The sequence below is a fragment of the Lonchura striata genome, chromosome 1, assembly GCF_046129695.1.
Source record: "Lonchura striata isolate bLonStr1 chromosome 1, bLonStr1.mat, whole genome shotgun sequence".
NCBI lineage: Eukaryota > Metazoa > Chordata > Aves > Passeriformes > Estrildidae > Lonchura > Lonchura striata.
In genome coordinates this window covers 43757302-43772533 of record NC_134603.1, presented here as the reverse complement: position 1 = coordinate 43772533, position 15232 = coordinate 43757302, and the positions used below count along the sequence as shown (strand labels likewise).

At 41.1% G+C, this 15232-nt stretch overlaps 1 protein-coding gene across 1 annotated transcript in view; it reads right to left on the bottom strand.

Annotated features, from left to right (window-relative positions):
• Positions 1 to 15232, bottom strand: part of GAREM1 (GRB2 associated regulator of MAPK1 subtype 1) — a 100866-nt gene that overhangs the window by 16310 nt on the left and 69324 nt on the right. The window contains exon 3 of the mRNA XM_021525726.2: positions 8087 to 8217. Within this exon, the coding sequence (XP_021381401.1) occupies positions 8087 to 8217 (131 nt within the window). The remainder of the gene's footprint in view (positions 1 to 8086; positions 8218 to 15232) is intronic.

Below are 15232 nucleotides of genomic sequence, written 5' to 3'. Positions count from 1 at the left end.
AAACTCCAGGCTTCAAACCCTGGTATCATCACACAATAGCCACTGCATGAAATCAAAGCTGTAATTCCAGTAAGTCAATAACCAACAAGCACAATGAATAATTCTGCCTCTTGTAAGACATGACCTGTATTTGCAGAACTGTGATTATCTTCTGCAAGCCAGAATTGCAGTTGCACAGGATTAATTGCACAGGCAGCTCAGGCGAGGTGCGCCGCCTTAGCACTTCAGGCCTGGGGCTTCCGGAGAGGAAGTCATTCAAACCTTGAATTATCTAAACAAACACTAATTGCTCTAATCCAGGAAACCACTAGGGTTTATGGTACGTAATACTCATTCACAGCTTGCACCACTGGTCTGGCAGTATTTGAAACACTGCAATGTGAAATGAAAGCACTGAGGGCTCTTTTGCTGCTAAGGCTCATGTCATGTCCATTGCTGGTTTCTCCTCAGACTGTCACAGAGCACTGCATTGGAGCTGCAGCCATACAGCCCTGCCTTCGAGGGGCTGAAAAGGGCTGAGAACACACAGGGCTCTATGCCTGTACCATGCAGTCTCGCCCTTTTCTTTCTGAGAGGGTGTTTTCTCTAAGAATATTGGTTTCTAGAACCAACAAGTCCCCGCAAATGGCTGCTTTGACAATGCCAGCTACACTGCTGAATTCTTCACTCAATGCTGCATGATCACAGCTTTTCCTCACTACTTGTGGGACACTGTCCCGAGCAAGGGACATGTCACAGCATACAGCTGTGGGAGCTCCTCCTCGACCAACTTACAGTTCCCTGGTGATTCACAAACAAACAAGCCACTGTAGGAGGAGGCGGTGGGTCAGATGTGAAACCACAAAGGTAACTAAATGGCTGAGCTTTACAATGAAGGTCTTGTGGAGCAGCTACTTATTGATGTCATCCACTTCAACCAGCCAAATAGCAAATCGGCTTTTAGAGTCAACTGACAAGTTTAAAGACAAAATTATTTTCAATTAAAAACATTGGAAAACAATTTTTCATTGTTAAAAAATATAGTTACAGGATCATTGCAGGTGAAATAAGGCTGAATTTAACCCTGAATCAGTGTACAGATGGGGGAATCAGATACTGGAGAGCAACACGGTAGAAAGGGAGTCCTGGTTGATGGCAAGTTGAATATAAGTCAGCAGTGCCCTAGCAGCCAGGAGGGACAATTGTGTCCTGGGGTGCATCAGGCACAGCACTGTCAGCATCAGGCAAGGGAGGGGCTTGTCCTGCTCTGCTCTGGAGTGGCCTCACCTCGAGTGCTGGGGGCAGTTTTGGGTGCCACAATATAAAAAGACATTAAGCTCTTAGAAAGCATCCAAAAGAGGGCTTTGAGGATGGCAAAGGACTTTGAGGAGAAGCTGTATGAGGAACAGCTGAGGTCACTTGGTCTGTTCAGCCTGGAGAAGAGGAGACTGAGGGGAGACCTCATTGCAATTACAACTTCCTCATGAGGGGAAGAGCAGGGGCAGACACTGATCTCTGTGTGATCAGGAACAGGACTCATGGCCTGAAGTTGTGTCAGGGGAGGTTTAGATTCAGAATCAGGTAAAGATTTTTCCCCCAGAGGGTGGTTGGGCACTGGAACAGACTCTCCAGGGAAGTGGTCACAGCAGCAAGCCTGACAAAAATTCAAGAAGCATTTGGACAATGCTCTCAGGCACATGATGTGATTCTTGGGGTGTCCTCTGCGAGGCAAGGAGTTGGACTTTATGTTCCTCATGAGTCCCTTCCAACTCAGTATATTCTGTGATATTTTATGAAAAGAAAGATGAGGCCATAGTTCTAGTTTAGCACTCTGAGAGAAATACTGTTCTGCATTCTTTCTTCTAAACAAAGATCTAAGATATCAGTTGCTGCTCAAAATGATAATAAAAATCAAAAACATGAAATTAAAAGTCTAAGACCTCAGAAATTTATCTACTAAATTCAACTTATGGTGATGTTAAGATTGCTGATATATCCCACTGGGCAGATTATACTTTAAAATTGGTAGGTAAACAGCAGGTAAATATGTTTTACAGCATATGGGCAACAAAGATATACCATACATATCACATATCTCTCAATACACGTAACAGTGCATATATACTGCTGAGCTATTGTTCTGAAGATTACAAAGGCTAAAGATCATTAGGCTAAATGATCCTTACTTTGTCCTTGTAGCAATGACATATGAAAATCAGACTTGCTCTGTCTTGTTCAAACATTTCACTTTATCAGTGGCCACAAAACTTTACAGAAAAATCAGCAAAGAGCCATGGACTTTAGCTTGGCTTTACACTGCCTTTGGTGAGCTTCACAGGGCCTCCAGAAGTCCAGGAATTAGTCATGCAGAGCATTTCCTAAGAACAGATGGGACAGGAGGAAACGGCCTCAAGTTGCACCAGAGGAGGTTTAGATTGGATATCCGGTATTTTATCAAAAGGGTTGTCATTCACTGGAACAGGCTTCCCAGGAAAGTGGTTGTGTCACCATTCCTGGAAGCATTTATAAGACGTGAGGATGTGGCACTCGGGGACATAGTTTACTGGTGGACTTGGCAGTGCTGGGCTAATAGATGGACTTGATGATCTCAAAGGTCTCTTCTGACCTAAATGATTCTATGGTTCTATGCCAAATAGTACACTTGTAGACAACATGAAAGTGCATATCATAAATTATTCCTAGAAGGCAGAAGGACCACACCAGACCCATCTCACTCTACCCTCTAAGTTTTCAGCACCGACCCAGCAGGATTTGCATCTTCACAACCCTGAATGATGCACACAAGACAGCACTGCACAGTGGAAGAGTTAGCGTGGTCCAGATCATAAACTAGTGCAGAAAAAAATCATACATTTTTGAGGTAAACACCTAAAGTCTCATAATAATTCTGGAAAAGAGGTAACACTCAGAAGGCAGAAAACATTCAAGAGGCTTTCACTCAGCTGCATCACATATCCAAGGAGGGCTTTATACATTTTAACAATAATGTTTCATGCACTGCAAAAACTCCTGCAGTTTTACTTTGCACTCTTCTGCTCTTCTCAGTCAGTTTTCATTGGTAACAGCTGAGAATAACCAGTGATCCCAGCTTTATGAAAGAGGCAGTGCTTGCCACACTACACTCCCAACGCCATCTAGGAATCAGTAATAGATATTCGAGCTGAACAATGATCCAGAATTTCCTCCCTGAATTGCCTTCTCCTTCCAACTGCCAGCTGTTAATCCATACTATGTGTTCACTGTTGATGCTAGGATACTGACCAGAAAGTTTACAGGCACGCAGACATCTTACCAAACACACTGCAAAACAGCAGCGGTATAAGTCACGGTAATATTTTATATTTTAAGACTCATGCAATTTCAGTAACATTGAAAAGCCATTGAAAAGTCCTGCAGAAGACAGGCATCAGAAAAGCAATGAATGATTATTTAGGAAAATGTGTTTTGGAAAAGCTCAGGTATAATCTTCCTTTTGCTTAAGGAAAGGCTAACTAGCAATAGTAGATTTTGGTAACACCTGAGTCAATATGCTGTCTTGGAGTCCAATTGTTCTAATTTGTTATAATTCAAAGCAGAAGTCTTTAACTGGACACATAAGAACACCTTTATAAAAATGATTTGTGGTTTTATATAGGTTGGTATAACTGCTAGATTTTATTCAATTAATGCAAGTATTGCTTTAACTTTAAAAATACAGTTAGGATTTTTTTTTTGTTAGAGCTTTTTGTAACTGTGAAGTCTCTGATTCATAGCTACAGCCTATGTTTTTTACTTAGAGCCAATTTACTTAGGTCCAATTTACTAGCACCAATTGTAGCACTACATATATATTTAATATATCATATATTAGATATATATTTTTTTCAGGTCACAAAAATAGGAAAAGATTTTTAAAATGTAAAACAGTGTCTTCAGAAGAGCTGTTAGCAGAAAAAAAATTATGAGCAAACATTTTCAAGGAAGTTGGCTAAATTCAGTGAGATAGTACCCCATTTTTCTTCTGTTTCCCAAGACAGAATCAGCAAGTAAAAGTCTTCATGCATCTATGTCCGTCTGGGATAAGAGGGACTTTGCCTAATGGGTACATGAACAGCTGCCTTCAGTGCTCTTTACGGAATGTCTCAAATAAATCAGTGTTCTAAAACTGACCCAAAATGTGGCAGGTAACACTGCAGAGCTGTAACATGAAGCATGTCTTTATGTGGGATGTCAGGAGCCACCAAGGCAGTGGCACTTGCCATCCAGGATCCCTTTGGAGCAGGATTCCTCCCACAGGCACCTCAACGTAGGCACACAGCAGCAGCAGCTCTTCTTCCTCTGCTCCTCTTACTCAAGCCACCCACCTTTTTCCAGGAGGAAGAGAGGCAGCCACAGGATTGCAATGCCAATGCAAGACACCGAGGTGTCGAGCCTGCGTGTACTGGGAGCAAAGGGGAAAAAGAAGAAAAAACCCAAACTGCTTGGAATTGACTCCTGCTGCTTTGTAAGGCTGGCATCAAGCCACAAGGCCACTAAAGCACTAATTCTTGAGGTGAAGAATTATGAATTGCCTGAAAGTCTGGAGCCAAAATCTACACACCACCTCATTTCAAGAAAGTCACTACTGCAGCACTTACAAATGTCACCGTAAAGTTACAGCCTACTATATATGTGCTTTATGGCAACTCAGGATGAGTTTATCAGAGGCTCTAGAATTACAACCAGGAAATCAATTTTGCCTCACTGTACTGAATTACCATCTGCCAAAAAAAAAAAAAAAAAAGAAAAGCGCGAAGTTTTTACTACAGATTTCTTTCTGCCAAAATGTACATGGTATGGGCCAACACGGTTAAATCACTGTGAAAAGAGGATTACATTAAAAAAGATGAACAAATCAGGTATCAAAAGTTCACACCAGTCATACAATATCTTTGACAGGTAAGAAAAGAATCATTAGAAGGCTAATTCACTAACCTATTTCTCCATTCTAGAAACTGTCTGCAAACAGCTTCACAGACTCTCTAGGGAGACCAAATGATGTCTTCAGAACAAAAATGTTATTTTGGAAGATTTGAAGGGTCCTGCAACACTAAGTGAGCTGCTTTTTAGAGTGAAGGAGCTCCTAGTTTGTCCAATTTCAATTTATCAGAAAATACTGCTGCTTTTTAAAGGGAACTTTTTGTGAATTGCCCTCAGTATTATTTGGGTGGGGGGTGGGGATGTGTTTGTTCCTTGTCTTGTTTTTAAGACCTGGTGCAAATAGCTTCCTGGGTGTTTGTACACACTGCCATATGTATGAGACCAGAGCAGTTGAAAGCAAACATCTACTTCTGCTGTTTCAGCAAAAGACAGGGTCCTGGGGTAATTCAACATTCTTAGTATTTTGTTCCTAGCAATAGAAAAACAAAAAATAATCTCATATTTGTAGCATAATGCTGTAACATAAAATCTTCTTCAATTATGCACTGAATATTAATACAAAAAGAGTTCTCACCTATCTGGTCAGTGAAGAAAGGACAGAATGCCTCTATTTTTTGAACAGGAAGAAATTAAACTATTGACTGAGTGAAATTCAATTATCCCCAGAACACTCTAAATTACTGTGCTTGTAGATGCTGCTGGCCACCACTCGAAACAACCAAGCGGGTATTCAGTGCAGTACATATGGATAAAAAAGTTACAAAGTACTTTCAGCCACTACAGAAGTTTTATTTAACCTAAAATTTTTGTTTGCTAGTCTCTGAAAAGATACTACCTTTCCCTCCTAGTGGCACCTGTTTGTATCTATTACATCTGTTCTTCAAACACCCATTAGGTCCTCAACCACCTGCCTAGGACACTGCCCAGAAAGCCTATCCAGCTGCAAAACCACAGGAAAGGAAGGGAGAACCACTGCCTCCCCTGCCTCGCCAGGAGAAGGTGGCTGAGTTTTCCCTTCAACAACTACTACAAGAAGCAAAAGTAAATAAGCCCCTTGGAAATGATCATGCAGCCCATTGCAGCGAGAAGGCAGTTTGGAGAATGGCAGCTGTGAAATCTTGCTAGAGCTGCCAAGGATTTACACTCAGGAGCAAGGCTCACACCAAGTGGAATCATAACCATGGTGTACTGGCACATGCAGGCACACCTCAACAAGCACAGACAAAAGCATGCAGTGGCTGTCTGGTCACCTTGGAACTCTATAGGCTCCCTGTTCAAAAATTATCCACTGAAGACTAGAGTGTATGGAACAAGAAAGAATTCCCAGACTTCAGAGCTCTTTCTCATCTTAAGTGCTTCATCAGATATTTTGGGCACTTTTCTTTTTATATCGGATTAGCTACCTTCTGATACTCTCTTCTGAATTTAAACAGGCACACTACATTGCATAGGAATCAACTGTACTTAGTATTCCTCCCTTTGCTCTAATCAGCTTGACAAAATCTCTCCCATATTAAAATTTTAGCGTACATAATTCTCTTGCATGTAAAGGGTTATTAAACACTTTAATAAATCCTGCTAAGTTAATTTATTTTTTGGAAGATGATAACCTTGGAATAGACTTCTATGAAACTGGAAAAACTGCCAAGAGGAATACTGCCAAGATAACTGTATAACTAGGTTAAACCTGGATTATTACTACTGTTATTTACATTAAGGAGTATCACTATAAAACCTTTTAAAAATGGATTTGATATCCAACTGAAAGCTATGCTTATTTCTCAGTTTGCTACATATGAAAAAGAGGTTTAAAACCACTCATGGTAAACTCAAGATATGGCGTTTTATGTCTAAACAAACATGTAGACAAATACTTTTTTGCACTAGAAAATCAAAGCTGCACATTCTACTGTGCCATTCTCTTGGCTTGGTCATTGATCAAAAGAGAAATAATAGCACAACTCTGGATAAGGCTAACAGTCACAAGGACTTTTTCTGAGCAGAGATAAAATTTTCTTGTTCCCTTGCCTAAAGATACAGAAGTGTTCCAACTTTCTCACGTAGCCTTCATTCATGAAAGCCTCTGTTTTACAGGCTCAGGTTAATGCAGAACACAAATGAAAACAATCTACTGTCTAGCAAGGTGTGAGTCTTAGTCACTGAGTAAATTAACTGATGAGCTCTTCCACTAACACCTATAAAAATTGTGAACTAGCCGGTGTCTCCCAGCTGTAGCAGTGCAAGAAAAAGGAAAAAGTCATTAAAAGGTTGTTGTACAAAGCCCAACCTGATACACATGGGACCAGGAAATTCCAGGCTGGTTTAGCACCAGCCAGTTTCCACCACAGGGTACATGATGTGGATCTCCACCACTGCACATCAGCTCTAGGATGCCCTTACATCAGTCTGAGATGGTGCTGCTGCTCAAACCAACCAGTCTGAGATGGTGCTGCTCCAGGTCTCAAGCCTGGAGACCACTCTGCACTCCCTGCAGAGCTGACCTACCTTGTGGAGCTTCACACATGTAGGTAGGACAAAGAAGAACAAGTCGTGTCTTCATTGCTCCATGCCACTACACTGCAGTGTGCTCGGTGACAGCAAACCCTCTCATGGGATCAGTGACCCTTTCATAAGCCCAAGAGCTGTGCACAAGCAAACACACACACATGCACACAGAGAACAATTGTCTTTTCATTTTGGTGTGTGGTTTTTTTATTATTATTATTTTATTCACAATGGTATTTAGCCGCAGTAATTTTGAGACAAGCAACCTCATCATTTCACCCTGTGTGCTCTCTGAGAAAGAGGCTTTCTGGAGAGGGATTTGAGCAGCTGCTGCTTAGCAGAGAATGAAATTCAGACTGCTAGAGGGGGAGGAGAAAGGGGGCAACAAACAACATTTGTTTAAAATCTGGCAGGAGAATCCTAATTAGATGAATTATTGAATGGATCATCAAGATTGCTCCCCAAAGTGCCATAGGGTAGGAGAGCCCTTAGAGGACATGTTGATTTAAGACTGCAAAAATGATCCCAAAGAGCACCACTGCATCACTGAATGTGGAACACTAAAGGCTCATTTGTCTCAAAAATCACACTTCCCACTCAGCGCCACTGCTCACTTGCCATGTATATAAAGGTTGCAACAGTTAATCATTGAGACAGGGACAAATATTTATTCAGGGACTACCTTAACGTTGAATGTTATTTCCTCCATGACGTAAACTCGTTCAGGAAATGCTTTAGCCACCTCCTCCACACTGTTAAAATACTGCACTGGCTCCTTAATATCTCGGTCTTGTTCCAGCAGCTTAAACTGCCCTGAAAACAGATAATAAACAGAAGAATTGTAAGATATTTATACTGGACAACTGTCACTGTGGCAACTGCTGGCTCAACTTCACCATTTTGCTCAGTCAATTTTTCCAGTTATTAGTAACCAAACAAGAAGACGAAAGATTGTAGAGTCTCCTGAACCTGCCATGAAAGACACCCACATTCACTGCCTAGGAATGAAAAGAACATGTGGCAGCCAAAGTGAAATTAAAAAAGATTAGTTTATCACGTGCTCTCTAGAAATAGTAAATAATTATGGAGGCATTTGCATTTGGGTACTTAATTCAGTGTTATAGTATCTGTACAGATAGCACTTTTGGGTCTTTAATATTAAAAGTTTTACAGAAAGAAACCACACCTACAAAACCCCAAAACAATAAACATACAGAGTTTGGGTTTGTTTTAGCATCATCAAACAGCAGGCTAAACCTAAACCCTTTTACCCCTGGGCTTCCCTAAGAATGGAACAGCATCTAACTTTCCTTAATGATAAGCTAAACCCTTTGAGAACTTTAGCTAACATAAGATATTAAACCACACACATTTAAAACTCTTTTGAAGGTGCCTTCCTTCAGAAGCGCATGAGAAAGAAGTGTTCCTTGCTAACTTTACCTCCCCCCCAGCATGGAAACTTTGGCTATTTTCTATCTCTTGTAAAAGACAAGAGCTAACATGGAGGGAGCCACCCCAGGCAGACCTGCCAGGGACAGCCAGACACATCAATCACCTGTGTGCATTATGAACACAAAGTTTTAGAACCTTATTTTATAAATACAGATATATGAAAAGCTTAGACAATTTACTGTTTGCATGACAAGCTTAAAATCTGTGGAGTGTTCTTTCCAAATTTAGAAATGGTAATTACTACTAAGTTAAAGGCTGGTCTCTGCAAGACTTGATGTAAAAAAAAAACTTTAGAAAATGAGGAAAAGGTTGAATAAGATCTGTGGTTGGTGCATCTCCTGTAAATCACATTTTAAAATTTGCAATGCACTGGATTATTGCTCTCAAATAGTGCTGAACTTCATTAAAATGCATTCAGTATATGAGGATGTTAGCCACCTACAGAAATATTTCTCACTCCTTCAGCATTCTTGTGCTCAGCACCCTGCTGCCCTTTTACATCCCATCATGCTTGAGACTTCTGTGACACGTTTGGAGAATTCACCCACACTGAACTATTTCAGGCTACTCAACAGCAGAAGACAATGCAAACTCAGCGAGCCCGGACGCCCATGAGAGAGAGCTGTCCTGCCCCTGCCAGGTGTGTGCACACACCTGTGCCCACCACCACCCCCCAGGAGAGGTGCCCGAGCAAAAGGCTCAGCGCTGCTGCCCATCCCCAGCACCTGCTGCCAGGGGCACACTCTTTTAAGCAGTATTTTAAGAGCTCTGTGGTTGCAACTCTGAATATCAACTTGCAAGGCAGAGGACTTCCTTTTACGCCCTTCCATGTTTTGTCTTTCTAAAGTGATCATGGTAACTTTGAAGTATTATCAGCAGGGTAACCACAGATGCTGGTATTTCTCACTGCAGGACTCTTTTTCCAGTGTTTTAACTTCATCACACTTCTCAAAATCAGTTGAGTTTTCCCAGCTTCGCATCTGCTTCAGGGCATGCTATGATGTGGCATTCAACCAAGGCAATTCATGTGCTTTGGAGACCAGCACTGGGATAGAAGCCACAGGACCTTTGGTCTGACCTGAGGAAGCCCTTCCTACAGTGTACCACAGCAGGAATGGCTTCTCTGGATCAGACCAAATGTCTGCCGCATGCAGCATTCCACAACAGCCATGTAAAAAGGTTACTTAATGCACAATTAGCAATACTGCCCAGAATCTCCTTCCCAGCTCTCAGAGGAACTCATAGCTGAAGTGCAGGGAAGAGGTTTTGGGCTTAGCAACCCCAGAGGTTTTCTTCCCTGTAAATTTGTTTAATTGCTTATTGATGGTATAGAAAACTTTTGCTGTAGACATACCCTCTTATCGTGAAAAATGTTGGTAAACTCTTTTTCCACAAACTTTAAAGTACCTCTGGGATTAAGGAGTGATAAAGCTATACCTGGCAGACAGTATGGGTAGTCAGAGGAAACCTGACAGCAGACAAGCATTTAGAAAATGCTTCACATACTGAACAGAAACATGCCAGCATACTAAATCTGAATTCCTCAGCATGTCCACTTCAAGCCCTTTTGGGTGCAAAGCAGTAGAGGGGCCAGGCAGCCAACACCTTTGGGCTAAGGGAATCTGCAAAATGAGCAAGAAGCTGCTCAGTTAACTGATGCTGGGAAGTGTGTTATGACTGATGCCAAAGCACACACACGGAGAGATGAAGAGAGAACTGTGCTTTTTAATCCCCAGTCTGCCACAGACCATGAAAATCCTGTCTTCAGGATTTCCCTGTCAGCTACAGCCTAACCAAGAGAAAGATGCATTCGCTGGCTGAACAGGTCCTTTCCCTCACAAGTACCCCACTTTCCTGTAAAAGAAACTGAGGAGTGGGGAAGCTGAGTGAAGTCAGGTGCCCTTGTGCATGGAGTCAGGATGTGCCAGGACATCATGTAGAAGCAGAGACTATGAGCTGCACCAGGGAGCATCTGACAGCACAGAAAAACCACTACTCTAAAGCACAGAGCGAGCAAATTTACTCAGATAGTCACTAAGAGCAGGATGCTCTTAAATTTAACAGATGTCACACAGTGTTCCTTCACCATGGGCTGACCTGAGGCTGTGTTTATTTTCAATTGTCTTCCTCTTTGACTACCGACACAGCCATTGGGATGCAGCCCTAAACGACTGGCCAGTTTGGGATCTAGGGGTCTCATTTCCAAGATTCCTGGCTGTGTCTACCATTTAAGGCAAGCTGTGATCAGAGTTTTGAATGACAAAAAAGTAATCTCAAACATATCTAAGCTCAGTGGAGTTACTTCTGATTTGATACTCCATGCTTATGTACAGAATTTAGGTGAATATGATATTGCATGGAAGCTAAATAGTTTTTTGAAATGGCAGTATACTGCAATAATAAAATTTTACTAGTTCAGAAAGAAATTGAGAATTCTCACTTCAGAGTGGGAACTGAGTTGGGCACAGTAACAAAGCATGAATTCACATAAACGAGGAAGGAAAATAAAATACTGAATAGTAATACATGATATGAACAATACTAATCCAGCCCTTTGAATGAGACAGTGGCCTTTAATTCTAAGTTCTCCAGTTACTCTGTTTGCAAGCATAATAATACTATTTTTCTAGGACTGTTATATATTTAACAACAGTGAATCTGGTGGCAAGACAAGGCCAGTTACTCCCTGCAACCCAAAGTTCTACAAAAAAAGTCCCAAATTCCTCAGCATAGAACAAACGCTTTGGGCTGTGTGCAACTGGGAGCAGAGTTTGCTCTTTACAGCAGAACTACACATTCTTGCAAAAAAAAAAAAAAAAAAAGAAAGAAAAAAAGAAAAAAAGAAAATCATCATTGGGAGCTTTGGTCCCGTACAAAGCGACACTCAGAGCTGTCTGTGTCACTATCTGTGCTATCCTCCCCGTCCTTCAGCTGAGCCTCACAAACACAAAGCTGTCTGTGCCCTCACTGTTAATAAGCAGCAGTTCACGAGGAGGTTGACGACAGAGGAGTACACACAGATCCCAAAGCACAGAAGAGAAGGGCAGCATTAATCTCTGCCTGTTATGAAATCAAGAAGTATGCTGTGCAAGGGAGCTGTCAGGGCTAGACGTTAAAATGCCTCTTCCTTGAAAAAGATGGGTTTATAATATGAGATTTTCTGTAGACAGTTTTTAAAAATATATATTTCCTCATTGATAAAAGCAGACTTTTTTTTTTATTGGAAGGAGAGAAAGAAGGGCTGAAGAGCCTATAATACGCATTTGAACCAGATGTCAGTAACTAACTAACTAATGGGGAAGAAGCAATTTCTTACTATGTTTTTGCCTGGTCTCTATTCAAGCCTCCATAAAAAAAACCAAATACAGTATGGCTGAAACAAAAGTTTAACAGACACAAGTATGGCTTGACTGCATGTTGAAGTGGAAATTTATTCCACTTTGCAAGAGGCACAATTTCCTTGGGACACTTGAAAAAATTGACAGCAAGTTTGAACAAACCACAGGACAATTTCACTTTGTGTTAATCAAAAATTTAATAAAAAATAAAGAAAATATAAAGCTAAAACTATACTTTTATAGAAGCTCACCCCCCTCTCTCACTAGCACAAAAAGAATAATGAAATGTTTCTGTAGTAAATCAGTGAAGGTTCAGAAAGATCAAAGATTCGTAATACCTGCATGGTCCACTGAGCAGGTATGGCTATTCCTCTGCAGCCAAACACAAGGGAGAAATGAACAACCACTGCAAGCTTTTTATCTCTATCTTTCTGTCTGGCCTCTGGCAGGCACAGTATTGGAACAGTTTCATTCTAGAATATATTATCTCTGTAGATTATGAATTCTTATTTCTTTGTGAAGGTACTTACAGCAAAGACAATAAATCTACTACTGGTGGAAGTGACTCTGGAAAGCTAAAAAGGCAAGGATGGACCTAAACCAGTGCTTATTCTCCAGTTTATGAAGGCATTTATAAAAACCCATTAGGAGCAGGAAGATCAGTCCATCTTCCTTCCTGCCAGATTGGCCCTGGAATGGCTGTGAGCAGGGGCATTAATTAGCCCTTTCTGTCCCAGCTTCTGCTACTTCCAATGCTTAGGTTCTTGCAGGCTTACACACATTCCTAACTCCAACCCAGCTCATACAGGTTATTTCTGTGATGTAAGATCCCCTGGTTTTCAAAGTGACTTACCCCTTACCTTCTAATAGTCCAGCAGTTTCCAACCGTCCAGAATGTTCCTGAAGCAGAAACATTCTGTACAGTGTCTGCACTGTACCTAGACCCAGGCAGTCTTTATCTATGGCAGGCATTCACTGGCTGGACATACTGTCAAGTATTCATTGATATAAAAGCATGAGAGCATGTTTATGCTCATAAACAAAAAAAAAAGCTGGAAAAACAAACTCTGTTAAAGAAAAATGCATGTCGTCAATAGCAAACATGGAAGGTCACTGAAACATCTGCTCAGCTGCATTAGCTGCTAAATGTTTCTCCAAGGAAGCAGGAGCTGTATTGTCTTTCTTTGATTATTTAGGAAGTCTCACAGCCCTCTATGAGACTGTGTGCAAGGCCCACTGCTTCTCAAGAATGCGCAGACAGCACAGCAGGGCAGCAAAAGTACTGCAGGGGTTTATGCTTCATATTACCTGTTGAATGCTGACTGCATTTTAGTATTTCAAAGAATAGAGCTACTTAAAAAGGAAAGGCTCTACCTGACAAAATAACATCATTTTGGAAAAAAGACAGCTCTTGCCTACATTTTTCAGCAGTCCTGTGTATAACACAAGTAAATTACTTTGTTTTTCTTCACAAAATGATGATCTTTGATATAACTGGGCAGAGTTGAAGAGCATAAGCCAAAAAGTACACTTCAGGAAATCTGGTTCTTAGATGCACCTCCATAGTCATTATCGAATTGTGTATACAGCTCTCCTCAATGTATGATAAAGATATAAATTCATTTTAGTAGGAGACAATAGAAGGAATCTCAGTTTGTGGTCTCCCCATCAGCCCATCTACTAGATTATACGGTTGAGCTGTTTCATCCCTAACTAATCCTTAGACAAGGCAACCAGTCAAGAGAGAGCATGGCAAAATAAAGACTTTAAAATAATAGATTAAGCTATACCATAACACTTCAGCCCACTTGCAATTAAAAAAAAATAATAGTCAGTTTTTAATTTAAGTTGACATTTGCCAATATGTTTTTGCATAGAACCTCAATGTGGCGTTTTGTTGTTGCAAGAAGTGTTGTCCTAGCAATGGCTGTAGCTGTCTAGACCTGAGAAAAGGAAGAAAAGCCCATCACAACCTTTGACAGAGCTATCATGTGGCTAACTGGGACCACAGTGTAAAATTAATACTGAAGCTCTTTCAGGGACCTATCACTAAGCCAATGTGAAAGGGTTTGGCAGACAAGCAGAAGTCACGATGAGTGAGAAATAAATGCCTTGCTTCACTTTTGTCATCTTCCAGCTTGTCAACAGTGAGCATTTGTTCTAGCTCTCCAGAGGAGAGAAGAGTGCAGGCACACTCAGCAGCAGAGCCCCACTGCAAAGAGACAAATTGCAAATGTAAATGGAATTACAGAATGCTGTTTTTAACAGCAGGAGCAGACAGTAGTCCACAAACAAACTAGTGCAGGCAGGCTCGCTGCTCACAGAGAAGACAGGAAAATAAATCACCTGCTCTGTTATCTCTGAGCTCTCCACTGAAGGAGCTGCTGATTCCATCTCAGGTTGGGATGTGGCAGCAAACTAACATGGATGCAGTGCCATGGTAAGTTCAACCCCTCCGTCAAAGATAGAGCACAATAACCCAGCAGCACAGGTTCATCCTTATCTGCCACACCGATAGCTTCTGAGAGCTATGGAAAAATGGCTTGGGGGCAGAGAAGATATTTTTTGGAGTTATTAATGAAAACTGTTTATTTTCATATTGTAGCCTGCTGAAGGCACACAGGAAACTATAAAAGGGTGGAGAATACAACAGGAAAACACACAAGTGTATCTTTGGTACACAGCTTCTAAAGCATGACAACTGGGACACAAACAAGAAATGCTACTATTGATTCTTAAGGCATAATCACCTTGAAACAGCTGTAAGAAACCAAAATACTCCTGTTTTTTTAAGAACTGCCTGTCAATACTTTTCCTTGAGAAGACAGGTGAAGAAGAGGACCTCCTGTGTCCCATTTTATACCAAATCTTCTGGAAATTTTGGGAATGTATTAAAAATATAGATGGAACATGAACTAGAGATAGATTTAAGTAAACATGTCACCAGTAGAATTCATCAAGTGTACTGGAGCTAAACTTATGGCACTGCAAAGCAGAGGGCAAGGCACAAAGGCATATTCAGCTGATATTGTGTAACA